Genomic DNA, 17,629 nt, shown 5'->3' on the forward strand with positions numbered 1-17,629 from the left:
TCTAATGGTTACAATCACACCTTCATATGCCCTGGCTCTACATAATAACATCAAACACACCAAACAACATATCACTCCAATTCTTTCCAACCAGCCCATGCCTCTTTCTCTCCTGAATACGGCTCTAATACCCTCAAGATTTCTTTACTCAATTCTTCCATCATTTTCTCAATCTCCCCTTCACCTTTACTCACTTTCCTTCTGACGCACAAATTCTGTCATTCTCATCACTTATTTTCTCCATATGCCCAAACAGTTTCAGCACACCCTAGTTAAGCCTCTCAATGAGAATGGACTCAACAACATATCAGTCACCCCCTTCATTCCACACTGCTTCAATTCATTCTTTCCCATGCTTGTTTTTCACCATCCTGCATGTTCAAGCTCCAAGCACATAAAATTTCATTCACTTCATTTTCCCATCTACAATTTGGTCTCCACTTCTGACGTATATTTCCTCTGTGTCAAGCTCTCCTTACTCATTCTTTCCCTATGTCTAAACCATTTCAGCACACTCTCTTCAGCTCTCTCAACCATACTCTTCTTACCACACTTCTCTCTTACCCTATCATTACTTACTTGATCAACCCCACCTCACACCACAAATTGTCCTCACACATTTCGTTTGCAACAGATTCACCTTCTGCACATCATCAATTCTAGTCCATGCCTCACATCCATACATCATCAGGACTACTATATCTTCAAAAAGACCCATTTTCCTCACATTCCTCAATGCTTCCAGAGTCTCTGCCCCCACATCCATCCTATGACTTGCATCAGCTCCCATTCACTCCTAGATATCTAATCATTCACTTACTCCAAGTTTTATCAATTCAAACTCACATCCTAGCTAATCTGCCAGTTTGCACTACCATCTATCTATATCAGATACCCATTCCATCAGGGAACTCCCTCAAGGGGGTGGCCACAGATATACTTAATAACCTTGCTATCATTCACTCTCAACTTTCTTTTACATAAACTTTAAGACTAAGACACCATCTTTGGTTTGTTAACTCAAACATGCCACCAGTGCTGTGTCATCAGCAAATATTCACTCCCCCCCATCCCCAACAGACTACATATCTATCCCTCTCTCCAAGACCTTTGCATTTACCTTCCTCATCACCTCATCCAGACAAATTTAACAGCCACAGAGAGTGACATCATACACTCCTGCTGCAGACTCATCACTCACCCTTCTTACTACCTACTTTCACATATGCTTTACTCTCTTGATAAAAAATTCTCACAGTACCATATATTCGGAAAACCTTACACAAGCATCTCAAAAACCTAGATCCACAAACACCATACAAATTCTTCAGTTTCTCTAAGCATTTCTCACATTCTTCAAAACAAACACCTGATTCACACATCCTCTACCATTCATGTAACCACATTGTCCCTCCTAAATCTGATGCTCTATGCATGCCAACACTCAATCACCACTCTTCCATACAACTTATCAAGTATACTCAACAGTCACACCTCTGTAATTTTGACACACATTTATCCCTCTTGCCTTTAAATCATGCCAAAATACAAGCATTCCATCAAATCTCAAGAACTTCAGCACAATCCAAACATACAATGAAATCCTAACTGACCAATCCACAACACAGTTGCCCTCTTCCTAGAGAAATCCAACTCCATTACCATTCACTATAGCTACATTTCATCTTATGCAAGGCATTCACCACCTCTTCTCTCTTCTCTAAACACTTGCTTTGACTCACTTTTCAAACCTCTCCAACCTAAACTCCCTATATCTGCCACCCTATCATCCAACACATTAAACAATCGTTTAGAGTACTCAACCCTACTTCAATTCCCTCAACACTGCTTGTTACCGCTTTCAGATTTGCCCTTTTAACTAAATTTGCCATTTGTTCTCTTGCTTTGCTGACACTATTAACCACCCTTCAAAACATTTTATAACTGTCATGCTTCACTTACCCTCCCATCTTACCATTTACACTCAATTTCTACTAGTACTTCTTCACATACGCCTTTTTTTCAACTTCACTTACTTTCATTATCCTCTTCACACGCATACCATTTCCTCTTCACTAAAAGCCTTTACAAAGCTTTAAACTCACCTCAACCTGGTAATGATCAGAAATTCCAACAGCCATCCCACTCAGCACAGTGACATCCAAGAGTCTCTCTTCTGCATGTTTACTAATTAGTATCAAATCCAATAATATGCATTTACTATCTTTCTTACGCCATGTATACTTAAGTATGTCCCTCTTTTTTTAAACCATGTAATCCTAATCACCAATCTTTATCAGCACACGTTTTTTCATACTTGATCACCACTTCCTGCATCAATGATGAAACGCCACAAACAGAAAGAGAGCGACCGCATTCATTCACATGCATTCTCTTGGTGTCATGTGTAATGCATCAAAACCACAGCCCCCTATTCACATTCATGCACCACAGACCTCTCCATGGTTCCCCAGTTGCTTCACATGCTCTGGTTCAGTCCACTGCCAGTATGTTGACCCCTATACACAACACTGTTCCAGATCACTCTTATCCAGAGTATGCCTTTCACCCTCCAGCATGTTCATGCCCCAATCACTCAAAATCTTTTTCACTCCATCCTTATACATCCAACTTGGTCACCCCCTTCTCCTTGTCCCCTCCATTTTTGACACACATATCCTCTTTATCAACCATACCTTACACATTCTTACCACATGTCCAAACCATTTCAGTACACCCTCTTTTGCTCTCTTAAAAACATTCTTTTCATTACCAGGCCACTTCCAGATCCTTTCATTACTTACTTGATCACAACATCTCAACAAAACACACTGTCCTCAAACATTTCATTACCAGCATTTCCATCCTTCTCAACACATCCTCAACTACAGCATATGCTTTGCATCCACATGACAATGTTAGGACTACAACAATTTCAAACATACTTATTTCTATGAGATCTCTTACCACAGTATTCTTCAATGCTCCAAGAACCTTTGCCCCCCCCCCTCACCCACCCTATGACACTTTTGCTTCCATGGTTCCATTTGCAGCTACGTCCACTCATAGGTATCTCAAACACCACTTCCTCTAAATCTTCTAAAATCACACTCACACCCCAATCAACTCGCCTTCATTCACATTTACTCTCAACTTCCTCTCACACACTCTCACAAACATAGTCACCAACTTCTGCAATTTCTCACTCAATTCTACTACCAGTGCTGTGTCATTAGCAAACAACAACCAACTCACTTCCCATGTCCCCATATCCCTTAAAAGATGTAAACTTGCACCTCCCTACCAAGATTTTTGCATTCTCCTCCCTTAATGCCCCATTCAAAAACAAACTAAACATTCAAGGTGACATCACACATCCCTCGCATACACCAACCTATAGTTGGAACCACTCACTCTCCTCTCTTCCTACTCATACATATACCTTACAGCCTTGATAAAAACTTCTCAATGCTTCTAGCAGCTTTCTTCTTAAACCATATATACTGAACAGCTTCCACAAGGAATCTCTCTCAACCCCATCATATACTTTCACCTGATCCTTAATTGCTACATACAAATCCTCCTGTTTCTCAACTACACTATTCCTCCCCAATCTGATACTGTCAATCATTACTCTTTCATAAAACTTGCCAGGTACACAACGATCTTACACCTCTGTAGTCTAAACACTCACCTTTGTCCACTTTGCCTTTATACAATGGCACTATACAAACATTTCGCCAATCATCAGGCACCTCACCATGGTCCATACATATCTGTCAGCAACAAAGTCACCCCTTTTCAAAAGAAATTTAACGGCAATACCATCCACCCAAACTGCATTGGCACATTTCATCTTATGCAAGGCCCTCATCACCACACAAAAATATGATGCTGAAAATTGGATAGGGGATTAAGAATACTTCCCACGTATTCCCTGCGTGTCGTAGAAGGCGACTAAAAGGGGAGGGAGCAGGGGGCTGGAAATCCTCCCCTCTCGTTTTTTTTTTTTTTTAATTTTCCAAAAGAAGGAACAGAGAATTGGGCCAGGTGAGGGTATTCCCTCAAAGGCCCAGTCCTCTGTTCTTAATGCTACCTCGCTAACGCGGGAAATGGCGAATAGTTTAAAAAAAAAAAAAAAAAATGCAAATCACACCAACATGCTTGTAAATAAAAAAATCTTTGCAAAGAAACAGTCAGTAAACTATTTTTGCTATGGTAATGTTCTCAAATATGAATGACCAAAGACTTCTTTTTTCATAAATCATTCAGACTTCAGTATATATAAGAACATGCAACAAGGTGAAAGAGTATATCAATCAGCTGAGGACTATACCTGCATGCCTGTCCCTCTACAAATAGGACATTTCTCCGGGGGCTTCTTGCCTCCTTGACCTTCACATTTACTGCAAATCACATGTTTCTGAAGGGCCAGTTTTCTAAGAGCTCCATTATAGAGCTCCTCTAGGGACACACTCATCTGATGAATCACATCCTTAACCCTGCAAATCACATATTTCAGCTATCAGATAAAATCTTGTAAACAAGGATGATTTCAGTCTAGATGAAATAAAACACCAAGCAATACGATTAACTGGAAAAAGATTTCAGGGAAATAAAACTGATGAAAAACCACTTCAGCAATCCTCTTGATGGGAAATGAGTTAAAATCAAACAGCAAACTATGGAAGAAGGTGCATATATATAAACAAGAGGCATGTATGTAGCATTTATGGATCTGGAGAAGGCATATGATAGAGTTGACAGAGATGCTCTGTGGAAGGTATTAAGAATATATGGTGTGGGAGGCAAGTTGTTAGAAGCAGTGAAAAGTTTTTATCGAGGATGTAAGGCATGTGTACGTGTAGGAAGAGAGGAAAGTGATTGGTTCTCAGTGAATGTAGGTTTGCGGCAAGGGGTGTGTGATGTCTCCATGGTTGTTTAATTTGTTTATGGATGGGGTTGTTAGGGAGGTAAATGCAAGAGTTTTGGAAAGAGGGGCAAGTATGAAGTCTGTTGGGGATGAGAGAGCTAGGGAAGTGAGTCAGTTGTTGTTCGCTGATGATACAGCGCTGGTGGCTGATTCATGTGAGAAACTGCAGAAGCTGGTGACTGAGTTTGGAAAAGTGTGTGGAAGAAGAAAGCTAAGAGTAAATGTGAATAAGAGCAAGGTTATTAGGTACAGTAGGGTTGAGGGTCAAGTCAATTGGGAGGTGAGTTTGAATGGAGAAAAACTGGAGGAAGTGAAGTGTTTTAGATATCTGGGAGTGGATCTGGCAGCGGATGGAACCATGGAAGCGGAAGTGGATCATAGGGTGGGGGAGGGGGCGAAAATCCTGGGAGCCTTGAAGAATGTGTGGAAGTCGAGAACATTATCTCGGAAAGCAAAAATGGGTATGTTTGAAGGAATAGTGGTTCCAACAATGTTGTATGGTTGCGAGGCGTGGGCTATGGATAGAGTTGTGCGCAGGAGGATGGATGTGCTGGAAATGAGATGTTTGAGGACAATGTGTGGTGTGAGGTGGTTTGATCGAGTGAGTAACGTAAGGGTAAGAGAGATGTGTGGAAATAAAAAGAGCGTGGTTGAGAGAGCAGAAGAGGGTGTTTTGAAGTGGTTTGGGCACATGGAGAGGATGAGTGAGGAAAGATTGACCAAGAGGATATATGTGTCGGAGGTGGAGGGAACAAGGAGAAGAGGGAGACCAAATTGGAGGTGGAAAGATGGAGTGAAAAAGATTTTGTGTGATCGGGGCCTGAACATGCAGGAGGGTGAAAGGAGGGCAAGGAATAGAGTGAATTGGAGCGATGTGGTATACCGGGGTTGACGTGCTGTCAGTGGATTGAAGCAAGGCATGTGAAGCGTCTGGGGTAAACCATGGAAAGCTGTGTAGGTATGTATATTTGCGTGTGTGGACGTATGTGTATACATGTGTATGGGGGGGGGGGTGGGCCATTTCTTTCGTCTGTTTCCTTGCGCTACCTCGCAAACGCGGGAGACAGCGACAAAGTATAATAGAAAAAAAAAATAATGATTTAAATCTGCATGAAAAAAGGAAATGAGCTCATTCAATGCTGTGGAAGTATCTCAGAACAAATGCCAAAGCCAGGGTGAGCAATATATGGCCCATGGGCCACATTCAACTGAAAAATTATTTCATGTGACTTACCACAGCATCAGACATAAGAAAAATAAAATTTTTCACTCAGAAAGGATCAGTGTACAATACATCTTACTTGGTCATTTGTGTGGGAGCTGGGCAGAAAAGTGAATAATATAAGGTCTTGGCTCACTCCATTTGACCTTAATTTCAACCCTTTAACTACATACATTACCATTGGGCCTGTGTTTTGTCAGGGGTATGAAATACGGAGAGACCTTTAAAGAAGCCTCATCCATAAAAATTTTTGTATAACAGATATGGTGTAATAAAAAGAGTGTGGTGAGAGAGCAGAAGAGGGTGTATTGAAATGGTTTGGTCACATTGAGAGAATGCATGAGGAAAGACTGACAAAGAGGATATATGTGTCAGAGGTGGAGGGAAAGTGAAGTGGGAGACCTAATTGGAGATGGAAGGATGAAGTGAAAAAGATTTTGAGCGATAAGGGCCTGAACATACAAGAGGGTGAAAGGCGTGCAAGGAATAGAGAGAATAGGAACGATGTGATATACCGGGGTCGACGTGCTGTCAATGGATTGAACCAGGGCATGTGAAGCGTCTGGGGTAAACCATGGAAAGTTCTGTGGGGCCTGGATGTGGAAAGGGAGCTGTGGTTTCGGTGCATTACACATGACAGCTAGAGACTGAGTGTGAATGAATGTGGGCTTTGTTGTCTTTTCCTAGCGCTACCTCACACGCGTGCACTCGGGGGGAAGGGGGGATGCCATTTCATATGTGGTGGGGTGGCAACGTAAATGGATGAAGGCAGAAAGTATGTATATGTGCATGTGTATATATGTATATGTCTATGTATGTATACGGGTTATAAAGATGGGTGATTTGAATGCAAAGGTGAGTAATGTGGCAGTTGAGGGAATAATTGGTATACATGGGGTGTTCAGTGTTGTAAATGGAAATGGTGAAGAGCTTGTAGATTTATGTGCTGAAAAAGGACAGGTGATTGGGAATACCTGGTTTAAAAAGCGAGATATACATAAGTATACGTACGTAAGTAGGAGAGATGGCCAGAGAGCATTATTGGATTACGTGTTAATTGACAGGCGCACGAAAGAGAGACTTTTGGACGTTAATGTGCTGAGAGGTGCAACTGGAGGGATGTCTGATCATTATCTCGTGGAGGATAGGGTGAAGATTTGTATGGGTTTTCAGAAAAGAAGAGTGAATGTTGGGGTGAAGAGGGTGGTGAGCTCAAGTAAGTGAGCTTGGGAAGGAGACTTGTGTGAGGAAGTACCAGGAGAGACTGAGTACAGAATGGAAAAAGGTGAGAACAATGGAAGTAAGGGGAGTGGGGGAGGAATGGGATGTATTTAGGGAATCAGTGATGGATTGCACAAAAGATGCTTGTGGCATGAGAAGAGTGGAGGTGGGTTGATTAGAAAGGGCAGAGTGGTGGGATGAAGAAGTAAGATTATTAGTGAAAGAGAAGATAGAGGCATTTGGACGAGGAAAAAATGCAATTGAGTGGGAGATGTATAAAAGAAAGAGACAGGAGGTCAAGAGAAAGGTGCAAGAGGTGAAAAAGAGGGCAAATGAGAGTTGGGGTGAGAGAGTATCATTAAATTTTAGGGAGAATAAAAAGATGTTCTGGAAGGAGGTAAATAAAGTGCGTAAGACAAGGGAGCAAATGGGAACTTCAGTGAAGGGCGCAAATGGGGAGGTGATAACAAGTAGTGGTGATGTGAGAAGGAGATGGAGTGAGTATTTCGAAGGTTTGTTGAATGTGTTTGATGATAGAGTGGCAGACATAGGGTGTTTTGGTCGAGGTGGTATGCAAAGTGAGAGGGTTAGGGAAAATGATTTGGTAAACAGAGAAGAGGTAGTAAAAGCTTTGTGGAAGATGAAAGCCGGCAAGGCAGCAGGTTTGGATGGTATTGCAGTGGAATTTATTAAAAAAGGGGGTGACTGTATTATTGACTTGTCGGTAAGGTTATTTAACGTATGTATGACTCATGGTGAGGTGCCCGAGGATTGGCGGAATGCGTGCATAGTGCCATTGTACAAAGGCAAAGGGGATAAGAGTGAGTGCTCAAATTACAGAGGTATACGTTTGTTGAGTATTCCTGGTAAATTATATGGGAGGGTATTGATTGAGAGGGTGAAGGCATGTACAGAGCATCAGATTGGGGAAGAGCAGTGTGGTTTCAGAAGTGGTAGAGGATGTGTGGATCAGGTGTTTGCTTTGAAGAATGTATGTGAGAAATACTTAGAAAAGCAAATGGATTTGTATGTAGCATTTATGGATCTGGAGAAGGCATATGATAGAGTTGATAGAGATGCTCTGTGGAAGGTATTAAGAATATATGGTGTGGGAGGAAAGTTGTTAGAAGCAGTGAAAAGTTTTTATCGAGGATGTAAGGCATGTGTACGTGAAGGAAGAGAGGAAAGTGATTGGTTCTCAGTGAATGTAGGTTTGCGGCAGGGGTGTGTGATGTCTCCATGGTTGTTTAATTTGTTTATGGATGGGGTTGTTAGGGAGGTGAATGCAAGAGTTTTGGAAAGAGGGGCAAGTATGAAGTTTGTTGTGGATGAGAGAGCTTGGAAAGTGAGTCAGTTGTTTGCTGATGATACAGCGCTGGTGGCTGATTCATGTGAGAAACTGCAGAAGCTGGTGACTGAGTTTGGAAAAGTGTGTGAAAGAAGAAAGTTTTAAGAGTAAATGTGAATAAGAGCAAGGTTATTAGGTACAATAAGGTTGAGGGTCAAGTCAATTGGGAGGTAAGTTTGAATGGAGAAAAACTGGAGGAAGTAAAGTGTTTTAGATATCTGGGAGTGGATCTGGCAGCGGATGGAACCATGGAAGCGGAAGTAGATCATAGGGTGGGGGAGGGGGCGAAAATCCTGGGAGCCTTGAAGAATGTGTGGAAGTCGAGAACATTATCTCGGAAAGCAAAAATGGGTATGTTTGAAGGAATAGTGGTTCCAACAATGTTGTATGGTTGCGAGGTGTGGGCTATGGATAGAGTTGTGTGCAGGAGGATGGATGTGCTGGAAATGAGATGTTTGAGGACAATGTGTGGTGTGAGGTGGTTTGATCGAGTAAGTAACGTAAGGGTAAGAGAGGTGTGTGGAAATAAAAAGAGCGTGGTTGAGAGAGCAGAAGAGGGTGTTTTGAAATGGTTTGGGCACATGGAGAGAATGAGTGAGGAAAGATTGACCAAGAGGATATATGTGTCGGAGGTGGAGGGAACGAGGAGAAGTGGGAGACCAAATTGGAGGTGGAAAGATGGAGTGAAAAAGATTTTGTGTGATCGGGGCCTGAACATGCAGGAGGGTGAAAGGCGGGCAAGGAATAGAGTGCATTGGATCGATGTGGTGTACCGGGGTTGACGTGCTGTCAGTGGATTGAATCAGGGCATGTGAAGCGACTGGGGTAAACCATGGAAAGCTGTGTAGGTATGTATAATTGCGTGTGTGGACGTATGTATATACATGTGTATGGGGGTGGGTTGGGCCATTTCTTTTGTCTGTTTCCTTGCGCTACCTCGCAAACGCGGGAAACAGCTGCAAAAAAAAAAAAAAAAAAAAAAAAAAAAAAATGTATACATTGAAATGTATAGGTATGTATATGTGCATGTGTGGGCATTTATGTAGATACATGTGTATGTGGGTGGGTTGGGCCATTCTTTCATCTGTTTCCTTGTGCTACCTCGTTAATGCGGGAGACAGCGACTAAGTATATTGAATATAAATAAGATATGAAAAACAATCAAGTAAATACAGTATATACAAAATTGTCAGGCAAAGCCAGGAATGTGCAGTCAGTTGATGGAATTAACTTCCTCTACCATTAGAGCAATACTTGATAACAGCGGCCGTGGCAGTGGTGGATGGTAGTGGAGGTGGTGGTTGGGTGGGGTTGGGTTGGGGTGGCAGGGTGGGTTCCACCATAACTTAACTTGCAGCAAAGTTTTCCCACACTAGGAATAAGCCCCTGGAGACAATGAAAAGCCTGCCAGGTTGGTGGAAGTTCACAGACTAAGTACAGTGGCAGTGAACAACAATGCTGCAAGCTCCAACAAACTTCTGAATGTTGATCAAATCCAATATCATGTTATTTTTTCTTGATAATGTCTTTGTTTTATCAATAAAATACCAAAATAATATCTGCAAAGCCATTACTGCTGCCTAAGGGAGCCATTCCAGGTACTTACTATTGTAAGAACTGTCAGAAACTTATTTCCATAAGCACCTTATTATAAGAATTTCGGATGAACATGCTACATGGATGAGTGCACATAAGCAAGAAGCACTATCAAATGAGTGGCAATCTACCATCACTTAAACATAGTGAACATTGGCTTAGGATGTGTACAAATGAGTTCAGAGATTATGTATCTGATCCAATCCAAGAAACTGGAAAGTGAGTAATTGTTATACATGGCTTAATGGACAGATATTAAAACCAAACAAGATGCAATAAGCTATACTTACTTCTTTTCACGGCCTCGTCTCATGCCACCACCGAAGAACATGTCAAAGATATCCATCGGTGATGTGAAGGTTGCACCTCCAGAGCCACCTTCCTTGAGTGCCTGCTCTCCTCCTTGATCATATATTTTTCGCTTTTCCTCATTGGACAACACTTCATATGCTTGTGAGATGAGTTTGAACTGTACATGAAGGAAACATAATTAGGGGCTTAAGACAAGCTTTATGATACTGTAGCCTTATTCTAATGAATTCACTTTGATAACCAATTTTTGTTAAGCAAGATATATTTTTGTAATCTTCCAACAGAACAGCTACAGACCTGTCCAAATCTGCATCAGAAGTACTTGGAAATAGAAATGCCCTGAAGGGATTAAACCATCCCTATATGGTTAGCTTCTAAATTCAGCCTATATACATATATATGAAAAAGGACTGGTGATTAGGAATACCTGGTTTAAAAAGAGAGATATGCATATGTATACATAAGTAAGTAGGAGAGATGGCCAGAGAGCATTATTGGATTACGTGTTAATTGATAGGCACATGAAAGAGGGACTTTTGGATGTTAATGTGCTGAGAGGGGCAACTGGAGGGATGTCGGATCATTATCTAGTGGAGGCTATGGTGAAGATTTGTAGACGTTTTCATAAATGAAGAGGGATTGTTGGGGTGAAAAGAGTGGTGAGAGTAAGTAAGGCATGTGTACAAGTAGGAAGAGAGGAAAGTGATTGGTTCTCAGTGAATGTTGGTTTGTGGCAGGGGTGCGTGATGTCTCCATCGCTGTTTAATTTGTTTATGGATGGGGTTGTCAGGGAGGTGAGTGCAAGAGTTTTGGAGAGAGGGGCAAGTATGCAGTCTGTTGTGGATGAGAGGGCTTGGAAAGTGAGTCAGTTGTTGTTCGCTGATGCTACAGCATTGGTGGCTGATTCGGGTGAGAAACTGCATTAGTTGGTGACTGAGTTTAGTAAAGTTGTGTGAAAGAAGAAAGTTGAAAGTACATGTGAATAAGAGCAAGGTTGTTAAGTTCGGTAAGGTTGATGAGTCAATTGGGAGATAAGTTTGAGTGGAGAAAAACTGGAGGAAGTAAAGTGTTTTTGATATCTGGGAGTGGCCTTGGCAGTGGATGGAACCATGGAAGCAGAAGTGAGTCACAGGGTGGGGGAGGGGGCAAAGGTTCTGGGAGCACTGAAGAATGTGGAAGGTGAGAACGTTATCTCGGAGAGCAAAAGTTGGTATGTTTGAAGGAATAGTGGTTCCAACAATGTTATATGGTTGTGATGCATGGGCTATAGATAGGGTTGTGCCAAGGAGGGTGGATGTTTTGGAAATGGTGTGGATGGTGTGAAGTGGTTTGACTGAGTAAGTAATGAAAGGGTAAGAGAGACGTGTGGTAATAAAAAGAGTGTGGTTGAGAGAGCAGAAGGTGTATTAAAATGGTCTGGTCACATGGAGAGAATGAGGAAAGATTGACAAAGAGGATATATATGTCAGACTTGGAGGGAACGAGGAGAAGTGGGAAACCAAATTGGAGGTGGAAGGATGGAGTGAAAAAGATTTTGAGTGATGGGGGCCTGAACATACCGGAGGGTGAAAGGCGTGCAAGGAATAGAGTGAATTGGAACGATGTGGTATACCGGGGTCATCATGTTGTCAATGGACTGAACCATGGCATGTGAAGCTTCTGGGGTAAACCTTAGAAAGTTTTGTGGGGCCTGTATGTGGAAAGGGAGCTGTGGTTTCAGTATGTGTGGCAGGGTGGTGACAGGAATGAATAAAGGCAGCAAGTATGAATAAGTACATGTGTATATATGTATATGTCTGTGTATGTATACGCTGAAATGTATAGGCATGTGCATGTGTGGGCATGTATGTATATACATGTCTATGTAGGTGGGTTGGGCCATTCTTTCATCTGTTTCCATGCGCTACCTCTAACTTGGGAGATAGAGACAAAGTATAATAAATATAATAAAATATGAATTCAAACAAAATTAGCAAAATTAAACCAATAATAGTCCGCAAAATCAACTAATCAAAAGACTGGGACATACAGCCAATAGGCATTTACCCTTACTCCTATATCCCAGGTGTGATTTCACCAGCAGAGTTTAGTTCAAATCTGCATTCAGGAAGAGCATAAAGGTAAAACTCTGCTACACATGAGAACAAGATATAAATTTTCTACCTCTGAAGTTTGTTTCTCTAATATTTTTTTTTTTCTCTTCTTGAAAATAGTTATTCACATACAACTAGTCATCCTAAAGGATAGAAAGCCACTAATCAACCCAAATTCATGGCTTTTAGTCATGGGGAATCAACATGGAAAAGCACAAACTAATCCATCAATCAGCAATAAAGATTATACCTGAGCATTACAGAAGCATCCTTGAACTTCAAAAGATTAGTTAGTACCTGAACAGAATATCTAAATATAAAATACAATAACAGAGTCCAAAATATGTTCTGGTACCAAGACAATTCCAGGGCATCCATGCTCTCTGCCACTTACATTCAAAAGATGGATGATCCGTCTTTGGGTTGTGTGGAGAGTTATCTCACGGATAATGAATCTTCCAGCAATAAAAATCAACTTTGATGAAAGTGGAGAGGCTATTCTACCAAAAGAGGATGCAGTGTACCAAAAGTGAAGGCAGTGTTGCCAGTACCTGCTGACCCTAACAACACTGTAAATGACTGGCATGGCTGATAATTTTATTAACTTTTATAGTGTTCCTTTTATAAAAATCTTTTCAATTAATCAATAATTATATCAAGAAAGTAATTATCTTATAAGGATAAACACAGTAAACAGTATTCAATCTTTCTTTGTAAGTATAATAAACAATAAAACACACAAAATTTTAGGGAGAATAAAAAGATGTTCTGGAAGGAGGTAAATAGGGTGCGTAAGACAAGGGAGCACATGGGAACTTCAGTGAAGGGCGCAAATGGGGAGGTGATAAGTAGTGGTGATGTGAGAAGGAGATGGAATGAGTATTTTGAAGGTTTGTTGAATGTGTCTGATGACAGAGTGGCAGATATAGGGTGTTTGGGTCGAGGTGGTGTGCAAAGTGAGAGGGTTAGGGAAAATGATTTGGTAAACAGAGAAGAGGTAGTAAAAGCTTTGCGGAAGATGAAAGCCGGCAAGGCAGCAGGTTTGGATGGTATTGCAGTGGAATTTATTAAAAAAGGGGGTGACTGTATTGTTGACTGGTTGGTAAGGTTATTTAATGTATGTATGACTCATGGTGAGGTGCCTGAGGATTGGCGGAATGCGTGCATAGTGCCATTGTACAAAGGCAAAGGGGATAAGAGTGAGTGCTCAAATTACAGAGGTATAAGTTTGTTGAGTATTCCTGGTAAATTATATGGGAGAGTATTGATTGAGAGGGTGAAGGCATGTACAGAGCATCAGATTGGGGAAGAGCAGTGTGGTTTCAGAAGTGGTAGAGGATGTGTGGATCAGGTGTTTGCTTTGAAGAATGTATGTGAGAAATACTTAGAAAAGCAAATGGATTTGTATGTAGCATTTATGGATCTGGAGAAGGCATATGATAGAGTTGATAGAGATGCTCTGTGGAAGGTATTAAGAATATATGGTGTGGGAGGCAAGTTGTTAGAAGCAGTGAAAAGTTTTTATCGAGGATGCAAGGCATGTGTACGTGTAGGAAGAGAGGAAAGTGATTGGTTCTCAGTGAATGTAGGTTTGCGGCAGGGGTGTGTGATGTCTCCATGGTTGTTTAATTTGTTTATGGATGGGGTTGTTAGGGAGGTAAATGCAAGAGTCTTGGAAAGAGGGGCAAGTATGAAGTCTGTTGGGGATGAGAGAGCTTGGGAAGTGAGTCAGTTGTTGTTTGCTGATGATACAGCGCTGGTGGCGGATTCATGTGAGAAAGTGCAGAAGCTGGTGACGGAGTTTGGTAAAGTGTGTGGAAGAAGAAAGTTAAGAGTAAATGTGAATAAGAGCAAGGTTATTAGGTACAGTAGGGTTAAGGGTCAAGTCAATTGGGAGGTGAGTTTGAATGGAGAAAAACTGGAGGAAGTGAAGTGTTTTAGATATCTGGGAGTGGATCTGTCAGCGGATGGAACCATGGAAGCGGAAGTGGATCATAGGGTGGGGGAGGGGGCGAAAATTTTGGGAGCCTTGAAAAATGTGTGGAAGTCGAGAACATTATCCCGGAAAGCAAAAATGGGTATGTTTGAAGGAATAGTAGTTCCAACAATGTTGTATGGTTGCGAGGCGTGGGATATGGATAGAGTTGTGCGCAGGAGGATGGATGTGCTGGAAATGAGATGTTTGAGGACAATGTGTGGTGTGAGGTGGTTTGATCGAGTAAGTAACGTAAGGGTAAGAGAGATGTGTGGAAATAAAAAGAGCGTGGTTGAGAGAGCAGAAGAGGGTGTTTTGAAATGGTTTGGGCACATGGAGAGAATGAGTGAGGAAAGATTGACCAAGAGGATATATGTGTCGGAGGTGGAGGGAACGAGGAGAAGAGGGAGACCAAATTGGAGGTGGAAAGATGGAGTGAAAAGGATTTTGTGTGATCGGGGCCTGAACATGCAGGAGGGTGAAAGGAGGGCAAGGAATAGAGTGAATTGGAGCGATGTGGTATACAGGGGTTGACGTGCTGTCAGTGGATTGAATCAAGGCATGTGAAGCGTCCGGGGTAAACCATGGAAAGCTGTGTAGGTATGTATATTTGCTAAACCATGGAAAGCTGTGTAGGTATGTATATTTGCGTGTGTGGACGTGTGTATGTACATGTGTATGGGGGGGGTTGGGCCATTTCTTTCGTCTGTTTCCTTGCGCTACCTCGCAAACGCGGGAGACAGCGACAAAGTATAAAAAAAAAAAAAAAAAAAAAAAAAAAAAAAAAAAAACACACACAAAAGCAACTCAACGAACACTCAGAACTTACTCAGTCACCTTTTGGCATATTGTGGAGAAATATCTATATTTAAAAATATTGGACTAAGACAAAATATACTTCTGAAGGCCACATTCATTCACATTCAGTCTCTAGCTGTCATGTGTAATGCACTGAAACCACAGCTCCCTACCAACAGACCTTTCCATGGTCTACCCTAAATGCTTCACATGCCCTGGTTCAGTCCACTGACAGCACGTTGTCCCCTATACACCACATCATTACAATTCACTATTCCTTGCATGCCTCCCATCCTCCTGCATGTTCAGGCCCCAATTGCTCAAAATCCTCTTCTCTTTATCCTTCTACCTCCATTTTGGTCTACCGCTTCTTGTTCCCTCCACCTCAGACACATCTATCCTCTTTCTCAACCTTTCCTCACTCATTCTCTCCATATGTCCAAACCAATTCAACAAACCCTCTTCTCTCTCAACAACACTTTTTATTACCACACATCTCTCTTACCCTTTCCTTTTACTCGATCATACCACCTCAAACTACATATTGTCCTCAAACATTTCATTTCCAACACATCAACCCTCCTCTGCACAACTCTATTCATAACCCATGCCTTGTAACCATATACTGTTGGTACTACTATTCCTTCAAACATATATAAATATATATATCTTTCCACTACCACTGTCTGATTCCTTCCTTCCTCTTCCACTACCACTGTCTGATTCCTTCCTTCCTTTACCTCTACCACTGTCTGATTCCCTCCTTCCTCTTCCACTACCACTGTCTGATTCCTTCCTTCCTCTTCCACTAACACTGTCTGGTTCCTCCTTCCTTTTCCACCATCGCTGTCTGATTCCTTCCTTCCTCTTCCACTACCACTGTCTGACTCCTTCCTTCCTTTTCCTCTACCACTATCTGATTCCTTCCCTCCTATTCCACTACTACTGTCTGATTCCTTCCTTCCTCTTCCACTACCACTGTCTGATTCCTTCCCTCCTATTCCACTACCACTGTCTGATTCCTTCCTTCCTCTTCCACTACCACTGTCTGATTCCTTCCTTCCTCTTCCACTACCACTGTCTGATTCCTTCCTTCCTCTTCCACTACCACTGTCTGATTCCTTCCTTCCTCTTACACTACCACTGTCTGATTCCTTCCTTCCTCTTCCACTACCACTGTCTGATTCCTTCCTTCGTTTTCCACTACCACTGTCTGATTCCTTCCTTCCTCTTCCACTACCACTGTCTGATTTCTTCCTTCCTCTTCCACTACCACTGTCTGATTCCTTTCTTCCTCTTCCACTACCACTGTCTGATTCCTCCCTTACTCTTCCTCTACCACTGTCTGATTCCTCCCTTACTCTTCCTCTACCACTGTCTGATTCCTTCCCTTCTCTTCCACTACCGCTGTCTGATTCCTTCCTTCCTCTTCCACTACCACTGTCCGATTCCTTCCTTCCTCTTCCACTACCACTGTCTGATTCCTTCCTTCCTCTTTCACCACCGCTGTCTGATTCGAATCCTGAAAGCTGTATGTTTACAATTCAAACAATTCTATATGATACTTTGATATGGGTGTGAATGACGGTAGGAACGACTTGGTCATCAGAAGTTATCAACGGAATCATCATTTTACGGTATACGAATGAGTGCTGGATGGAGGGTAAATGAGTGCATTTGTTTGAAATATACAACAGGTTTGCTGTTTAGTCGAAGGTCTGTTGCGTTCCTGAACCTCAACTTCCTCAATGATTTTTCATATATTTTTATTACCTTAGGAAGTATATCAATACCGATAACTCATGAGCTTAAACTTAATTTCTTTTTCCTTCATGTTTACTTTTCTACAATAAATGATATGTAGACATCTGTTATTCAATAAATGTTAGAGGATTCAGCCACACAATAATGATGTCATTTGAATGGTAACAATGACTCTCACGTCCAAATGATATATATATATATATATGTTTTAGATATCTGGGAGTGGATCTGGCAGCGGATGGAACCATGGGAGCGGAAGTGGATCATAGGGTGGGGGAGGAGGCAAAAATCCTGGGAGCCTTGAAGAATTTGTGGAAGTCGAGAACATTATCTCGGAAAGCAAAAATGGGTATGTTTGAAGGAATAG

General features: G+C 41.7%; 1 protein-coding gene across 2 annotated transcripts in view; it reads right to left on the bottom strand.

The window, feature by feature from the left end:
• Positions 1 to 17,629, bottom strand: part of Droj2 (DnaJ heat shock protein family (Hsp40) member A4-like) — a 74,900-nt gene that overhangs the window by 42,631 nt on the left and 14,640 nt on the right. For both annotated transcript variants that reach the window (XM_071685061.1, XM_071685070.1), the window contains exons 3-4: positions 10,611 to 10,789; positions 4,337 to 4,502 (exon numbers count right to left, since the gene is read on the bottom strand). In XM_071685061.1, coding sequence (XP_071541162.1) covers positions 4,337 to 4,502; positions 10,611 to 10,789 — 345 coding nt within the window. The remainder of the gene's footprint in view (positions 1 to 4,336; positions 4,503 to 10,610; positions 10,790 to 17,629) is intronic.

Source organism: Panulirus ornatus, chromosome 3 (assembly GCF_036320965.1).
Source record: "Panulirus ornatus isolate Po-2019 chromosome 3, ASM3632096v1, whole genome shotgun sequence".
NCBI classification, from domain to species: Eukaryota; Metazoa; Arthropoda; class Malacostraca; order Decapoda; family Palinuridae; genus Panulirus; species Panulirus ornatus.